A 19,524-nucleotide genomic window follows, 5' to 3' on the forward strand; every position below is an offset into this window, starting at 1 on the left:
CAGTTACATGTACACACATAAAACATGCACTCGTTATTTTGTGTTTATATTCTATGGCATTTTAGGGTCTGTAACTGAACTGAAGTCACTTAACCTTAAACCTTTATTCGACTGTGACCAAGTCAGAAACGGAAGCTGAAAAGCGATCAGCTTCTAGAAGACGACAGTAATGTAATAAAAAACATGCCTCAGATTCCCATCATGGATTTCTTCAAGATGCACAAGATGAGGCTTTGTTATGATCCCCACAGTCCTCTTCAACAACAGTAAAACTCTAAAGCGAGACCTTCGATCTTTGTGTATGCAAAACAGCCCAATACATATATAACTGGTATTGACTAGTGGGCCAACAATCCTACTGGACTTCATACTGCTGACTTGGTAGGATGTCCATTGTGTATGCCACAATTCTTCTTCTTCTTCTTCTTCTTCTTCTTCTTCTGCTGGCTATGTAGGAGGAGGAGGATGAGGAGGAGGAGGAGGGGAGGGAGAGAAAAAGAGAAAAGAAGAAGAAGACGAAGACGGAGGAGGAGGAGGGGGAGGGTGGGGAAGAAAAGAGAAAAGGAAGAAGAAAGAAGAAAGAAAGAAGAAGGAGAGGCGGAGGAGGAGGAGGAGGAGGAGGAGGAGGAGGCGGAGGAGGAGGAGGGGAGGGAGAGAAAAAGAAGAAAAAGGAGGGGGGGGCGGAAAAAACAAAAGAGGCAAAAAAAGAAGAAAAAAAGAAGAAGAAGAAGAAGAAGAGAAGAAGAAGAAGGAGGGGAGAAGAAAAAGAAAAGGGAAAAAGAAAAAAGAAGGAGGAGGAAGGAGGAGGAGGAGGGAGGAGGAGGAGAGGAGGGGGAGGGAGAGAAAAAGAAAAAAAGAAGAAGAAGGAGGGGAGGGGTGAAGAGAAAAAGAAAAGGAAGAAGAAGAAGAAAAAAAAGAAAAGAGGAGGAGGAGGGAGGAAGGAAGAAAGAAGAAGAAAAAGAGGAAGGAGAGGAGGAGGGGAGGGAGAAGAAAAAGAAAAAGAGGAAAGAAGAAGAAGAAAGAAGAAGAAGAAGAAGAAGAAGAAGAAGCAGGGGGAGTGATGGGGAGGGGAGGAAGAGAAAAGAAAAGGAACATATACTACACTTATTTTCTCATCACTCCTCCTCATACTCCTTATTATCGCTATTATCTCCTCCTCATCCTCCTCCTTCTTTTTCTTTTCTTCATCTCCCCTCCCCTTCCTCCTCCTCCTCCTCCTCCTTTTTCTTCTTCTTTTCTTCATCTTCTCCTCCTCCTCCTTCTTCTTCTTCTTCTTCTTCTTCTTCTTCTTCTTCTTCTTCTTCAGTAGTTAAGATAGACAAATATATTTATTAGAGATTTTAGTGAAATTCATCCTGTTCTCATGCCATGTGCCTCTGAGTGTAAATGGAGTTAATGGCAGTATCAGTGTCTGCACTGCTGCAGCATTCTGTTGTAATAAATGAGGTTTGATGTTCTCTTCAATCAGAGACTATTATAAGTAAATACACCCACTGACACCATCTATTTTCCTAAACACATGTAAACTGGAATTGAATTGGAATTGGAATTCAATTCAATTTTGCTTCACAAAATGGCCCATAATACTTTTTGTGTAGAAATCAACATCACTTCTGAAAATAAACACTTTATGATTGCATAAATATTCTCCCCAGTTCATGTGAAACCCCTTAATTAACTCCAGCGCTACCAGTTGGCATCAAAAATCACATCATTAGTTTAATGGAGATGCAATGTGTGTCATGTGACCTTAATAGAAATACATGTGTTCCTGGAAGAACCTGAAGTTTGTTAGACAACAAAGGCAAAAATAATAATAATAATAATAATAATAATAATAATAATAATAATAATAATAATAATAATAATAATAATAATACAAGTCAAGTCAATAAACTTTTATTGTTATTTCAATCATATATAGCTGTTGCAGTACACGCTGACATGAGACAACATTTCTCCAGGACCAGGGTGCTACATAGAACAAAGACAGAGCTATAAGGACTTAGTAAGTTGTCCTAGATACATAAAGTGTGTCTGTGTGACCTGGTGCAAACAGTGCAGGACAAGACAAAAAGACAGTGCAAATAAAAAATACAAGACATTACAACAACAACAACAAAGACAATACACAGAAGACAATACACAAGAACAGAGCTGAGCAGTGTAAATACTGTATGTTCATCAATATTACATGTGCAGAAATACTGGAATGAACACAGTTTTATAGCAGGAGTTACATGAGATATTGTAACGTATTGAGCAAATTACTGTAGCAATCAACTGAAATGTGAGACAGCATGTGCAAAGAGCAAAAACTGTGTGCAAAACAGCATGTAAACAGTTTTATATGATGGTGCTGTAGACATGGATGTAAATCGGAAGAGTGTGTATTTGGTGTGGGTCATTTGCAGTCCATTGTGATTGTGATCCAGTTGATTGTGCATGTGTGTGTGTGTGTGTGTGTGTGAGAACTTCTGCTTGGACAGTCTCTGCTGAAACATTAGAGCGGTTTCCGGTAGTGTTTTCTGTCACATGTCTTGTCTCACTCACCTGTTTATTATTGGTTTAATCATCATTTGTATTTATGTAATTATTTTATGAGTCCTCACTCTTTTGTCGGTGTCAGTGTTTTTTCAGGGCTGTCAAGTGTCACGCATTGAGAGTGACAGTCACGCATTTGGGTCTTTGTCACGCTCTTCGGCCACACATCGTATTTCTCACACAGAAAAACTTTTTGACTATTTATTAAATATTTAATATACCGCAGCACCCAAAACGTACCGGTGTCTCTATGGAACGGGGCAGGAATCAAGCACATCTCTCCTGGAATTCTTAGTTGAGCCTGACACTTATCAGCCAATCAAAAAAAGAGGCTACACAATAGCCAGTAGGTTGGAGGTGTCACGCTTGCCTGTCTTAAAAACTTGAGACCCCTGGTTTTGGTTTTTGTTATTGTGTATTTATTATTTTGAGTGTCTTTGTTAATAAAATAGGTCTTTACTTTGTTATCCCTGCATTTGGGACAGCATGCATGTGTGTGTGTGTGTGTGTGTGTGTGTGTGTGTGTGTGTGTGTGTGTGTGTGTGTGTGTGTGTGTGTGTGTGTGTGTGTGTGTGTGTGTGTGAATTGTTCTCGGTACAGTTCAGTTCAGTTATTGAGGAGTCTGATGGCTTGTTGAAAGAAACTGTTACACAGTCTGGTCGTGTGGGCCCGAATGCTTCGGTAACTTTTTCCAGACGGCAGGAAGGTGAAGAGTGTGTGTGAGGGGTGTGTGGTGTCATCCACAATGCTGTTGGCTTTGCGTATGCAGCGTGTGGTGTACATGTAAGTGATAGAGGGAAGAGAGACCCCGATGATCTTTTCAGCTGTCCTCACTATCTGCTACAGGGTCTTGCAATCCAGGACGGTGCAGTTCCCAAACCAGACAGTGATCAGCTGCTCTCAATGGTTCCTGTGTAAAACATAGTCAGAATGGGGGGCAAAGAGATGGGCTTTTCTTAGTCTTTGTAAGACATAGAGACAATGCTGGTCTTTCTTGGTGATGGAGCTGGTGTTGGGTGACCAGGTGAAGTTCTCGGCTAGATGAGCACCAAGAAAGTTGGTGCTCTTGACAATCTCTACAGATGATCAGCAGAGAGTGGTTGCTCTGTGCTGTCCTGAACCATCTCTTTGGTTTTATCAACATTCAGAGACAGGTTGTTGGCTCTACACCAGGTAGTTATCTGTTGCAGATCGTCTCTGTATACTGACTTGTCGTTCTTGTTGATGAGATCCAACACGGTCGTGTCATGGGCGGACCTGATGATATGGTCGTGAGTCAGCAAAGTGAACAGCAGTGGGCTGAGCACGCAGCCCTGAGGGGCTCCGGTACTCAGTGTGGTGGTGCTGGAGATGCTGTTCCCGATACAGACTGACTGAAGTCTCCCAGTCAGGAAGTCCAGGATCCAGTTGCAGAGGGAGGTGTTCAGTCTCAGCAGCCCAATCATGTGCTGAGGGATGATTGTATTGAAATGCTGAAGTAAAGTCTATGAACAGCATTCATACGAAAGTGTCAAAGTGTTTATTGTCGAAGTTGAAGATGTCAGTAAAGACATCCGCTAGCTGTTCTGCACATTCCCTGAACACCCTGCCAGGAATGTTGTCTGGTCCAGCAGCCTTCCTTGGGTTAACTCTGCATAGTCATCTGTGGATAGACTGAGTACCTGATCATTGGGGGAGGGATGGTCTCCCTTGCTGATACATTGTTCTGCACCTAGAAGTCATTCAGTACATCTGGGAAGGAGGCATCACTATTACAGGGAGGTGAAGCTGTCTTGTAGTTTGTGATCGTCTTTATGCCCTGCCACATGTGACACATGGTGTCTCTGCTTTCCTGGGCAAAGTTCTAGAAAACTATCAATCAGGGTGTGGTTCTAAAACGAAAAATCACAAAGTTTGACTATACTGCAGAACAAGGGGGAAGTCATGGCCTAATGGATAGAAAGTTTGACTGCTGACCCTAAGGTTGTGGGTTCAAGTCTTGGGCCGGCCACGACTGAGGTGCAAGGCACCGAACCCCGCCAAACTGGTCCTACTCATTATGAGTATGGGTCACCATACTTATCCGTAAGTCACTTTCATTATTGAATTTCTTCTTAAAAATGGAAAGAATACGGCTCGGGAATGGAAATGGAAATGGTACAGTGACTCTGCCTGAGGTGACGGAAGTCAATGATTTGGGAAAATCATAATCATAATCAGAGCAAGCTATGTCCGGTTCAGTTCCAGATTTTGATACTACAGAATGTGGAAAAGTTCAGTTGGAGTGAATACGTACACAATGGTTTATATTCATTCATTCATTCATTCATTTTCTACCGCTTATCCGAACTTCTCGGGTCACGAGGAGCCTGTGCCTCTCTCAGGCGTCATCGGGCATTGAGGCAGGATACACCCTGGACGGAGTGCCAACCCATCACAGGGCACACACACACACACACTCTCATTAACTCACACACACACACACACACACACTACGGACAATTTTCCAGAGATGCCAATCAACCTACCATGCATGTCTTTGGACCGGGGGAGGAAACCAGAGTACCCGGAGGAAACCCCCGAGGCACGGGGAGAACATGCAAACTCCACACATACAAGGCGGAGGCGGGAATCGAACCCCGACCCTGGAGGTGTGAGGCGAACGTGCTAACCACTAAGCCTGATTATATCGATCAGTGAGGTCACCAAAATAAATTGCCAAAGGACACTGACAGGACAATGTCAATGCTTTACAAATAATATTATTTATACATATAAAGTGATACAGATAGGCTTTTATAGATAATGTACTGTACATGAAATGATCATTTAATTAGGTTAATATGCTTCATTTAAGATTTTAAATAGAACATTTCATCATATTTTTAGTCATAAGCACAGGAACTGAACATACGGTCTGTATGTCATGGTTTATTTCATACAATTTGTTTATTCTCAGCAGACTTTAGTACAGTTAATCACTGGAGTTTTACTGAACGACGTGGGTACACAGTAGAATTCACATTAAACCTCCATTGATTAGGATGAATGAATATTACAAAGCAAACATCTCATTTTCACACATTCAATCAGCTTCTATTCAACTTTCCTGGTGGAAATCCAGATCCAATTTTCCCAAATCACTTCTGAACTCCAGCTCGTTGTTTATAGCATCACACACTTCATCCTCTATTTGTGTTGTCAAGATTTTTTTTTTCTCTTCCTCTTTCTCAAGTACTTCCCTAATTTGGGATATTCACTGTTTACCAATGCAATATGAAATACAGCAAAACTGTAGCACATGTGGGATACTGAGACTAAAAAGAAACAAACAACAAAAAAAAAACATCAGCCTTCATCTTTATCTTCTTCTGCCTTGGAGTCTGACACTCCCACTGAGAGAGAGAGAGAGAGAGAGAGAGAGAGAGAGAGAGAGAGAGAGAGAGAGAGAGAGAGAGAGAGAGAGAGAGAGAGAGAGAGAGAGAGAGAGAGAGAGAACAACAATGACGAAAACATGAACAAATGCATAAACATTGCGTAAGCAACAAAACTGACACAAGCAATCGATCACTAAAAGTTACAAACACAAGATTCTGATTATTAAACACATTATTAACCACCAATTATTATTATTATTATTATTATTATTATTATTATTATTATTATTATTATTATTATTATTATTATTATCAACAAGAAAATCAAAAACAGTCCTAGGGCTGAACAGGTTATTAGTTCCTCATAAGTTTCTTTCATTTCAGTAGACAAAACCAAGCACTTGCTGATTGATTTTTTTATACGATGCAGTCTTGTCTTATATTATTGTCCTTAGGAGATATTACTTTACCACAATACAATATATTCCGATGTTTATCACCAGTTCGATATTACCAGACTTGGCAACTATGGAACATTTTGTAACATAACTTACCGGCTACAGCAAACCAAAACTGCGTCTGCTTCTGTGTGATTTCACAAGTCGGAATATTTATAAAAAATATTTATATTTTCCAAACCTACAGGGAGCCGCAGCAGAGGGACGAAAGAGCCACTTGCGGCTCCGGAGCCGTGGGTTGCCGACCCCTGGTATAGAATATAGCAAAATTCAAATCACACTACTCTAGACCAAAGCGAGTTAAGCAGATAGTACACAAAAGTCGGGAACCTACTTTACCAGAAGACAATATATTCAAAAGAAGAGAGTTCACCAGTCAAAAACTATTAAAAACAGCTTTTTTTTTTTTTTTTTTGGGAGGGGGGGATTGGCAGAAATATTAAAATAGACATTTACTTTGCAAGAACGGCTAGTGCCTTTAGCTCAGAAATTGAGAGATTTTTTTTTCTTCCCCCACAGATATTTTTTTTTCCTTCACTTTTAGTATTAATGAATTAACCAGAGACGTCTACTTTTGTAAAGTACAAAGTAAAGAATTTTTTAATTGGACCTTCACACATTTTAGTTGAATAACCATGTAACCAGACTATAAAGTCTAAAATATTTTACATAGCTTTCAGTGAAACCAATTAAACTTTAGGGTAATTTTTTACCCGTGAGATTCTTTAAATATTTTTAAACTTTGGGAAAAAAAAAAAAAAATCTGCTTTTCTCTAACAGGAACTGATCCATAGTGTTAATCTTTGGTTCGATAGAAAACTCAATAACGGCTCAACTGTGAGAGAGAGAGAGAGAGAGAGAGAGAGAGAGAGAGAGAGAGAGAGAGAGAGAGAGAGAGAGAGAGAGAGAGAGAGAGAGAGAGAGAGAGAGAGAGAGAGATCACAGATAAATCACAGATAGATCACAGATAAAGCTCTGGTTCATGACAATACTACTGAAGCTCCACATGCAGGGTTTTGGCTTTACATTAGTACATGATTTGCATGAATACATTTGAGTCTTTCAATTACAATCCTATAATTTAAGGCCAAAAAAAAAAAAAAAGCTCCTAAAAATAATAAAATAAACAAGCTGCAATATTTCAGTAGAGTTCAAGTGGAATAAAAATGTGCATTTTAATTTCAAAGTTTGTTTAAAAAAAAAAGAATAATTAAGTGAACAAGATTTTATTGATACTTCACACAAGTAAGGACAAAACCGACAGTGTGAGACGAAAACAGATGGCTTTCTAGAATGTGTGTGTGTGTGTGTGGGGGGGGGGGGGGTGTCAGTAGCAGTTGAGTCTTAACTAGTGCTTCATTTTCTCCGATCCAAGCCACAGACCCAGACCATCCAGATCGATATTTTCCCCTTGCACACTTCATTCTCCGTTTGACACACACTTAATCTCCTGCTTTTGTTTTCCCTGCACTTTTTCTATCGACCTCGTCCCGATCTGCCTCCTGAATACATCAACCCTTAAAAGTTAACAAGTTGTCTAGGGAAATGGCATTCTGTCTGCGTCCTAGAAGAAACGCCGCCGTGTAATAAAACGGTGACGGCTCATGCACACGTCAATAGCAGGAAAGTGTGTGAGTGATCACGTTCCTGAACAGAGGACAAAGTGAACACGCTGAGAGCAACATTACATGACACAAATTATATGATGGAAATCGACAATTCTTTTAAAGGTCAGCGATCTCCTCGACGTGTTACGGCCACTTATGTTTTATTTCTATTTATTTATTTATTTTGACGTATTGTACACGTATCAATAAAATACGGTCATTTAAATAACAAAAGAAACCCAATCATCAATTTCATTTAAAATAAATAAATAAATAAATAAATAAATAAATAAATAAATAAATAAATAAAAATTGGTTATGCTTCCAGAATGCTCCATTTTTATTCATTTTTCTTAAATACATTTAAAAAAATAAGAAAATTAAATAAAATCTGATACCACTGTGTATAGTTTTAGAAATATGTCTGCTTTTTTATACAGCTGTTTTACATCCAATAGGCCAAAAAAAAAAAAATTATTAATAATAATAATAATAATAATAATAATAATAATAATAATAATAATAATAATAATAATTTCTCTTCTTCTGTTACTACTATATGAGCTGCTGTATATTGAGGAATAGGTACTAAAGTAGTGAGGATGAGGATGAATCCTTGAACGCAGCCAGACCCAAAGGAATTTTTCTTCACCAGTATACCGTATTAACCAAGTGTGTCGAAAGAGTTCTGATTTGAGCACAGAACCATGCTTATGAATACAGCAGCAGTTCTCGGGTATGAATCTACAGTATCCAGGTGATATTATCTACTGAAGCAAGCATGAGACTTGGGCATAAACACCTTTTGGGTGGGAGGTGTGAATCTTTTTCTAGATTCTAGTTGTCCATGTGGAACCAACCGCAGCGTTAGAATTTAATTCATAAGTGCAGCAGATCCAAGCAGAGGTAGCGTAGAAGATCCGCATGAATAATAATAACAGGTCTGGAGAGTAAGGAAGATCACAGCAAAATAATAAGAAGTGTATAGATGGAGAAGATGAAGCAGTGGAAAACATGGAAGAAATCTCTGGTTAGGTTGTTAGCAATTCTGTTACTTTAGAACTTCAGGCCCCAAAGCTGAAGCTATGCCGACAAATATATAAACACTTCAAGCAAAACAGATCCTATTCATTTAGAACTAATGCTGATATAAAGAGTAATGGATCTGGATCTATTCAAGTAGTTGTTCCTAGTGACAAAAAAAGCTTTCCTCTTAAAATTAAAGAGACGATCCAAAGATAAAAGTTAATCATGAAGCATCTTAACCCGTAAAAAAGAGCTCATAAGCTCATGAGTGTTAGGAGTAGTGAGGAGGACTTTTAAGAGGATTAAGAGTTTCTTTAGCAGAGGAGAAAATGGCTAAAAGGTGAAGAGGGAGAAGAAATGTGTTGCAGACAATATTTAATAATGATGGTTAGTTAATTATTTATTTATTTAGAGATACTCGAACATCTCCGAACAGAGAGCCGAAATTCCATAGTGACAGAAAAAGATATAATTTGGCGCTATGACATTCCTGCTCTGTGTCAGAGATGTTTACATTTACGTTACATTTATAACAAACAGATGTTAGAACATCTCTAATACGATCGGATATAGACTCAAAGTTCTTAACATAGAGACAAAGTGAAGACAGAACTGACTATTAAACTTAGACCGGTAAACTTAGTTACTGACTAACATTGGTGATGGCTTCATGCATGTCTTACATGAAGTTGCTCAGTCTGTAGGAGAGCGATGATGGAGAATTTGTTCTCCGGCAGCAAAGTTTATGTGATTAAACGGCCTGGGATTTATGAATGTGTAATCAATAAAGAATTGCCAGCAGTGTGTTATTGACCTATTCAAGCTGTTTTGAAGACAGAGTAAATAAGGAAATTACAGCTGGAAATTTGAACTTGGAAATTGGAGCCACTATTATAGACACAATGGGGAAATATACAGCATATGTCTATTTGCTTTGGGGTTAACACAAGGCAGCCAAGCTGATATTGTTAGCCTCTAAGGCATATGCTAGATTTCGTTGCAATGATATTTTGAGCAAATAACTTCATGTAGGTTTTCTAGTCCTGTGGTTTTCTTTGCGTAATCTCCGGACTAAGATTTTTGGGTCTTTTGCCTGATGTCTTCAGATCCAAGCACAATGGTCTTAGCAGTTTTTTTTAGCATAAACATAAAGATTAGGGGGCGGGGTAAGGTCGCTTAGTGGTTAGCACGTTTGCCTGGGGGTTCGATTCCCACCTCCGCCTTGTGTGTGTGGAGTTTGCATGTCCTCCCCCGTGCCTCTGGGGTTTCCTCCGGGTACTCTGGTTTCCTCCCCCGGTCCAAAGACATGCATGGTAGGTTGATTGGCATCTCTGGAAAATTGTCCGTAGTGTGTGTGTGTGTGTGTGTGAGTGAATGAGAGTGTGTGTGCCCTGCGATGGGTTGGCACTCCGTCCAGGGTGTATCCTGCCTTGATGCCCAATGACGCCTGAGATAGACACAGGCTCCCCGTAGACAATGAACTTCTCACAACACATATCCAGACCTCCCAGTACAATCAGTTGCTCAAGTAACTTACTTTCTGTAGAATTTCATGTTCTCCATGTGCTCACACTTAGAGTTGGGTGGAAACCTAAGTCTTGGTGAAATATCCTATATTACTTGTACTTGTAGTGCAGTGAGATGGGACACAGGAACAGAGGCACAGAGGCAGAAAGTGGTGGGAAAATTAAGTGCTCTTTTATTTAGTAATGGAAAGCAGTGAAAGTGATGGAAGTGCAGCAGGATTGAGGTGAGTCGGTGCCACGGTGCTGAAATGCTGGTGGGTGGCAGTGCTGGAGTGCTGGAGCGGTGCGTCAAACAAAGGAGCGGCTGGGGCCTGCATGCTGGAGAGGCGTCATGTCTTCAGTTCGGCGTATCTGTTTTTTCAGTGCCATGGGGTGAAGAGCACTTTTGTGCAGCTTACGTGCAGTGCGGCCCATTCGGGGTGTATCCTAGCCTTGAGAGTTTTCTTGAAACAGTCTCTTGGTTCACCACAACCATCAACTAGGATGAAAGAGTTACAGAAGATGCTCTTAAATGGACTGCTATGAGATTTAAATCTAAAATGTTCACTAGGATAAAAACTTCCTACCATTAAAGTATCTATATTATCTATTTTCACTTTCCTTTAGTCTTATTTCCTACAGAGAGATTACAAGGCACTTAGAAATGTTGGACCTGCCAGAAATGGAAGACCAAAAGCTGTAGCATAAAGTGGAAGTTTGAGAATATAAAACCCATGTTTATAATCTTTAATCTTTATATTATTCTTTATATTAACCTTTTGTTTTATGTATAGGTTCTGTAAAGTTGCTTCGAGACATCTTCGATCCGATCGTCTTCCGTGCGATGAAGATTTTGGACCTCCACTGAGACGAGGCCGACTCTGTGAGAATCCCGAGACATCTACAGATCTACCAGCTCCAGTTTGACTCTGTGATACTAAAGAGGAGATGTGAACTCCATGTGATCTTTACACCAATACAATATCTGTTAGACTGTATATTTATAATCACACCCTCCAGTGTCACCCATATGAGGATGAGGTTTCCCTTTGAGTCTGGTTCCTCTCAAGGTTTCTTCCTTTACCATCTAAGGGAGTTTTTCCTTGTTACTGCTGACTGAGTCACCTCAGACTTGCTCATAAGGGATAAATACATACACATTGTGAACGAAATATATCTAATATTAATCTTGAATTTTGTATTCTGTTAATCTTTATATTATTCCTTATGTTTACCTTCTGTTCTATGTTTATGTTCTGTAAAGCTGCGTTGAGACGATGTCTATTGTAAAAAGTCCTATACAGTACAAATAAACTTGAATTGATTTGTCAATTGTAAAAAATGCTATACAAATACATTTGAATTGAATTGAATTAATTTGTCTTTAAAAAAAAAAACGATCCTTGATAAACTCAGGATATTTCTGAAAAGGCATGAAGAAACATGTTTTGGGTTACAATCTCTCTCTGCTTGACAGGAAAAGTGAAAAAAATCTGGGATAACGTCATTCAGTAATTGGGATTACTTATTCGAGATGAGGCGTATTTATTCAACATGTCCAACCAATGACATGCTCGTTCATAGCTAGCACTAGTGCAATCTGTAAAAAGCAGGAAAAAGCTGTCACAGCAGTCACGTGTTTTACACGGGTGGACGAGGGATATTCAGTCACTTAACAGAGTTTTTTGAAAAAAAAAAAAAAAAAACACAACAAGGCAGGCACTGTGGCTTAGTGGTTAGCACGTTCGCCTCACACCTCCAGGGTTGTGGGTTCGATTCCCACTTCTGCCTTTTGTGTGTGGAGTTTGCATGTACTCCCCGTGCCTCGGGGGTTTCCTCCGGGTACTCCGGTTTCCTCCCCCGGTCCAAAGATATACATGGTAGGTTGATTGGCATCTCTGGAAAATTGTCCGTAGTGTGTGTGAGTGAATGAGAGTGTGTGTGCCCTGTGATGGGTTGGCACTCCATCCAAGGTGTATCCTGCCTTGATGCCAAATGACGCCTGAGATAGGCACAGGCTCCCCGTGACCCGAATAGTTCGGATAAGCGGTAGAAAATGAATGAATGAATGAAAACAACAACAAGAAGTATTAATTAAACATCAGATTTAACATCAGATATGGAATTATTTACTGCAGCTGATGGCCAGTTGTATTATAGTAATTTTAGATTTTTTTTTTAATACAACCCACTGGACACACACACACACACACACACACACACACACACACACACACACACACAAACGCAGAGCATTCTATTTCAAAGTTATTTTAAGGGATTGCATTCAAACCCTTGTCAATAAAACCCACGAGGTTTGAACAATCAGTTGTGACTTAAATAACAGATGGGACTCAAAGTTAATGAAATAATAAGCTTAATGAAATAATACTACCATTATATTAACAGGACAATAAAATTACTCTGGTAAATAAGCAAGTTAGACACAAAATAGACAACAATACGAATGCTGTCCTTAAGCAAGTCTTTTAATACTCAATGCAAGTTGTGTTGGATACAAGCATTGGGCAAAAGGACAAAATATAAACAAATCGTTACCAGTTAATCTTTAAGTATGGTGACCCATACTCAGAATTTGTTCTCGTGTTTAACCAATCCAATGTGCACACACACATACCTGCGGCACCCGGGGAGCAGTTGGGGCGATTCGGTGCCTTGCTCCTTAGTCGTGGCCGGCCCGAGACTCGAACCCACAACCTTAGGGTTAGGAGTCAGACCCTCTAACCATTAAGCCACAACTTTCCCCAAGTCTAGTCAACAAATATATAATATGAAACAACTGGTATATACAGCATTAGGGAAGCAATGTAAGGGCACATGGCTCAAAAACACATACTGTAGGAGAAATAAAACAATCCCTGCAAGATTGCTCTCTGGTCAAACTGTAATAGCAGTCCATGAGAGCTGCAATTTACAGTCTGTAAACCATTCTCCACATTCCCATGCCTACTGTATACAGTAGTTGTTAGAATTTTTGTGTATATGTATTGTGTTTTTCTTATCATACAAATCCTGTATCTGTCCCTTCTATCCCACGGGATATCATAAAAGGAATTAAAGAGTGCAGATTGTACTGTTTTTTAATAACATACTAAATGTGTGTGGATCTCATACTGTTCTTGTGCAGCTTTAAAACAATGAGCTCTAGAATGATTCATCTTGTTTCTGTAATGAAGTATCATGTAAGATACGGTTGTTGCATTCTGTTCTATACGGTACACCATGGTCGAATTTTATACGCAATCATTGGAATGAGCATTTAATAATGATCAGTCTGACTAGGAAGTAGAGTGCATGCCACTTGAAACAAGCCACAAGAGTAGCCTTCAGTCATATACTGCTACTTTGTGCAGGGGAAGGGTAAATGCATAATTAATACTGCCCCTTAATGTAATACGTGGACCTTAGCACATAAACCAGAAGGTGAAAGACTACAGACAGAACAGTAGGAGGTCTGCAAGGTCAAGTAGAGTCGCATCTAATATCACACACAGATTACACCTCATGCTAATTAACCATGATTTTGAAGGAGTTTGGAAATGAAATGAATGCAGCAAACAAGCTCTTTATTTTGCCTAGTTTATTTCTCCCACTCTTTGTTACCCTATAAATGAGAAAGTTTTTGTATTGGTATTTTTTATTGCTCGACTCACATAGGCTTTGATTTGTTTTTGATTTTTTTTTCCCCACCACAATAAAGTAGCATTTTATTTTATTCACCAATTCCTACCTTTTTGCTATTGTGCTCAACAAGGAAATCACCTGAAATGGGTTTTGTTTGTGCTACGTTTAACTTGAGCCACTTTGAGTGACTTTGTTATTATTCCTTGTAACTTACAAAGGGATGCTGTTAAAATCCAAATCTAACAAAATCAAGTATTTCTATATTAGTGTTTTAGTATATTAACAGCAGATCTTTATGCAACTAGGACAGCAATATTTCAAGACTACTAATTGACCTGTCCTACCTTACAATGAATCGTTCTGTGCCTAAAAATGCAAGGAATAATAACACATATGTGGTGGTTACTTGTGTATACATTTTTTCAACAAACAAACAAACAAACAAACAAACAAACAAACAAACAGACAGATAAGTAACAAACAAACAAAGAAACAAACAAATAAGCCAGGCTAAATTTAAGATAAATAAAAAAATAAATGAACAAACAAACAAATAAATAAGCCAGGCTAAATTCAGGAACAAACAAACAAACAAACAAACAAACAAACAAATAAATAAATAAATAAATAAATAAATAAATGAGGCTAAATTTAAGATAGATAGATAGATAGATAGATAGATAGATAGATAGATAGATAGATAGATAGATAGATAGATAGATAGATAGATAGATAGATAGATAGATAGATATCTTGAAAATGAAACACACAGAAAATCCAGTATGTTTCTATATAGAAACATTTTAACCAAATGCAATTGTAATGTCATTATTTTGGTCACATACTCATACACACACTTTTTTTTCTCACCAAGTAACCTGCAATAAGCTTCATGAACATTCAAATGTCAAACCAACCTAACCATTAGAGACCTTAAACAACAATAACAACAACTAATCTCAGTTAACTTCCACTATAGCATCTGTAAAAAAGCAGACTCTCAAAAACCGTTTGCACCTACTTAACTCTTTCATAAGTAATGTTGCTTTGTTTCTTTAATCTGTTTGTGGAACATTTCCCATAGATTTCCTGTGGAAACTGATACAATAATAATGTATAATGAAATGTATGCATTTATACAGTATAAACCTTCAAGCTGGAACTAATGTTAAATTATGGAGCACCATCTGGCCAATGATAACCAAGCATTCAGCAATGAGATGCTGGGGAAAAGAAGTTTCTTGTCGGTAGTGCCTTATCTAAATATCACACTGGTCCCATATGTGCAAGTATTTATACTTTTTTAATCAGTTTATAGGTCATCTTTCCTCAGCAAACACTGTGCATTGTGTAATGCTCAGTGATATGAGGGCTTAGGGACTCGGCAATTTAATTTCAGTAACAATGTTAACAATGTTCATTGTCATGGTTCTTAACATCAACTAAAGCTTGATAAGTTAAAAAAAAAAAACTGCTTGTGATTGTAAAACCAGACAGCGTTGATCAACCTGGATAACAGAGAACGGCAAAAGATTTATTATTACAGTTGCTGCATTAATAGAAAGAACATCAATAAACCACAGACATATCTTTTCATTAGGCAGGGCTGAATAACATCTTTCCTTTATGTCTAGAAACCTAGATAAAATGTTAATGGTACAATAAACCGGCATCAATTTTTATGCACTCATATTGGTCATAACCTTGGTAAGAGCACCTATTAAATTAGTGACTCATCGCAGTGCGTCAACGGAATAAAATCCAATCATCATCCCGAGTCTATTTTTATCTCGGCACTTATTTCTTTTCATCAGTGGTGCAGTCGTTATCATCCGAGTCTGGTAGCTAAATATTAATTAATACCTGCATTTAGACAATGGATTGCACTAAGGATTGAGCCAAGAAACACTTACAATGGAAATGATTATCAATTTAAAGATTGTGCTGAAAATGGCTGTTTAACACATAGGGTAGCTGTTAGAAAGAAGAAACAGCATCATTATAAAAATGGCTGCAGCGTCAAGAGGATGATATTTCAAACGATGGTGTGTTTTTAGAGAAAGAGAAAAAGAAAAGAAGGACATTGGGAGGAAATCATTAAAAAACAGGCTACCATAAAAGCTTTATGTTAAGATCAGAGCTCAAAATAGTTCAAAGCTCTCACCTACACATAGCACCATAGCAAGCTATTCTTACCTTGACTGTGTCTAGCTTAATAACAATAACTACTGCAGTGTAGCTGCTGGTTTATTGTTCTATTTCATGCAAATGGTCTTTTCTTCCAACGCACACTTTCATGACTGCTTTAGTCTAATGCATTTATGCATTTTATAGCATTAACTTTACTTGGAGTATAAATGGAACGTCAGAAAGGGTTTACTGACTATTCTCTGGAGAAAATTCAGTGATTGTGCTACTGTATATTTACCCAAATTGACAAGGCAGAACAAAACTGATAGTGCTTAGAGAAATTTAAATTCCTAGTGAACTTTTTTTTTGCCTACAAAACAGTATTCGGATGCTACTTGTTGATTTTTTTATTATTTTTTTTTATTTAAATTTTATAAATTGGGATTTGACTTACTGACCAAGAAATGTCACAAAGATTTTTGCAAATTTTTCAACCACAGTGTCTAGACAGTGTCCATGGACAGGGCTATTGGATCTATTATTCATTTTCTACCGCTTATCCGAACTGCTCGGGTCACGGGGAGCCTGTGCCTATCTCAGGCGTCATTGGGCATCAAGGCAGGATACACCCTGGACAGAGTGCCAACCCATCACAGGGCACACACACACTCTCATTCACTCACACACTCACACACTACAGACAATTTTCCAGAGATGCCAATCAACCTACCATGCATGTCTTTGGACCGGGGGAGGAAACCGGAGTACCCGGAGGAAACCCCCGAGGCACGGGGAGAACATGCAAACTCCACACACACAAGGCGGAGGCGGGAATCGAACCCCAACCCTGGAGGTGTGAGGCGAACGTGCTAACCACTAAGCTACCGTGCTCCCACATTTCAGGATTCAAATTAGTTTTAACAGATAGCATAAACATCTACTTTAACAAGGCATAAAACATTTGGATAAAACAACACTTCTCTTTCTGTTCTGTCGACATGTATCGTAAAGATGTATGCACCTTGTGATTCTTGTTTATCTTGTACAATGAGAATATTACACAGGATTATGATGTACACCAACACTGTCCTTACAGATGGCCTTTCAGAGCAAACCGAATAATCCAGTCTTACTCTGTAGGAGATATGTACTGCTGAACATTATGCAGCTTTTGGCTGATTAAACTGCCTAATCATGCTGTTACACAATACTTGCATCATTTTCAAGCTGTACATGTTGATTGCCAGAAGTAAGTGCCAAGTCATCAGCTGGATTTAGAACCCTCCATTCAACTGGCAAGAACACTGACCTTGTCTTATATTCCATGAACATAGAAGTAGGTTTGATTTTACAATCCTGTATGTTTACATACATTATATATTTCACTTTCACAGACTACAAGTAATCCTCTTGCCTAATGTAACTGTGTTATTTACAGTATATTGCTAAATATGTACTGTATATAATCCACACAAATTTGTTTGAAATTGTGCCTGACTATAAATACTTTCCCTTTAATTGACATGAATCCATGTTATTTCCTGTTTTGGCTCAACCTTTTCCGTTGAGAGATTATCTGGTTGACGTAGGTTTAATTTGTGCTCTTAACAATCTGATTTCATCTTTAAATTATTTATCACATATATTTAATTATTTTTTCTTTCATTTCAGGGGGGCACGGTGGCTTAATGGTTAGCATGTTTACCTCGCACCTCCAGGGTTGGGGGTTCGATTCCCGCCTCCGCCTTGTGTGTGTGGAGTTTGCATGTTCTCTCCGTGCCTCAGGTGTTTCCTCAAGACATGCATGGCAGGTTGATTGGCATCTCTGGAAAATTGTCGGTAGTGTGTGTGTGTGTGTGTGTGTGGGTGGGTGCCCTCCGATGGGTTGGCACTCCGTCCTGCCTCAATGCCCGATGACGCCTGAGATAGGCACAGGCTTCCTGTGACCCGAGACATTCGGATAAGTGGTAGAAAATGAATGAATGAATGCTTTAATTTAATTGTTTAGGTTATGTTTTATTCTTCTACTAAGAAAATGGATCGCATGGTATGTTCATTTATCTAAAAAAAATTGTTGCTTATCTGTGTGTTTGTCAGGCCACAAATGAAAGGTCCAGATGACTGAAATGCCTTCAGTTCAGTGTCTGTTCGTCCAAGGTTCTTCACCACAAAGCAGAAGAAACAGTTTTTAACCGGTGATCTGTAGTCGTCTGTCACTGGGTACCGTGACCGCGCTGATTAGACTAATTGTAGGCCTCTTTTTACTGAGTGCATGCTTATGATAGGATATACTACTTCATTACATAAGCAAGATACACCAAAGGTAAACCATTCACAGAGCCAAGTGTCATGAGAAGGGTTTTGTAGTCAATTAATCTTAAAAGGCAGTCAATGTAGCTTGAATAAGTGTGTGATGGTGTGTGATTTTCTTTTCCTTTTCCTGGTAGGGATGCTGAAGCTTGTGGAGCTAGCTGAAAATTCCTTAATGAGGAAGTAGGGCAGTCAGCCAACTGTACCTGAACGCATGCACTAGTGTCTCAGAGTCATGTAGGCTTACCACAGTGCTTATTTTGCCTTTTATTTCTCAGTTTTTAGAAATTAGAGATGTTACACCAAAGTCCTTAAATGTAGCTATTGGGTTCTCATAGCAGTCAAGCCCTAGGGTTAAAACAAATATGACAGTTATATCAACCTCTTATATGTTTCTGCTAAAAAGCAAATACGCAGCTTGGTTTAGTGAAATTTAGTGGAATCTATATTTTATTATATATCAAAGGTAATATATTACATCGGGAAATATCTATATATTTTAATTTATATCATTATATATATATATATATATATATATATATATATATATATATATATATATATATATATATATATATATAAATTAATTAATTCATGTGTGTGACCTGCGATGGGTTGGCACTCCGTCCAGGGTGTATCCTGCCTTGATGCCCGATGACGCCTGAGATAGGCAAAGAAAATGTTTAAATAAATCACTCACTCACTCGCTCATTTTCTACCGCTTATCCAAACTTCTCGGGTCACGGGGAGTCTATCTGAGATAGACACAGGCTCCCCGTGACCCGAGAAGTTCGGATAAGCGGTAGAAAATGAGCGAGTGAGTGAGTGATTTATTTAAACATTTTCTTTTCCTTGCCACAGTCACCTCAGTCACCTCAGGCTTGCTCATTGGGGATAAATACAAACACATTTAAATATCTAATAAAGTCTAATATTAAGCTTG

The 19,524-nt window shown here is 38.6% G+C and overlaps 1 protein-coding gene across 1 annotated transcript in view; it reads left to right on the forward strand.

The window, feature by feature from the left end:
- Nucleotides 1-559: 559 nt before the first annotated feature.
- Nucleotides 560-19,524, forward strand: part of LOC125141210 (trichohyalin-like) — a gene marked incomplete at its 5' end in the record, with an annotated part of 75,990 nt that continues 57,025 nt past the window's right edge. Inside the window, 1 exon segment of the mRNA XM_047813605.1 lies at nucleotides 560-1,048. Within this exon segment, the coding sequence (XP_047669561.1) occupies nucleotides 560-1,048 (489 nt within the window).

This window comes from Tachysurus fulvidraco, chromosome 5 (assembly GCF_022655615.1).
Source record: "Tachysurus fulvidraco isolate hzauxx_2018 chromosome 5, HZAU_PFXX_2.0, whole genome shotgun sequence".
NCBI classification, from domain to species: Eukaryota; Metazoa; Chordata; class Actinopteri; order Siluriformes; family Bagridae; genus Tachysurus; species Tachysurus fulvidraco.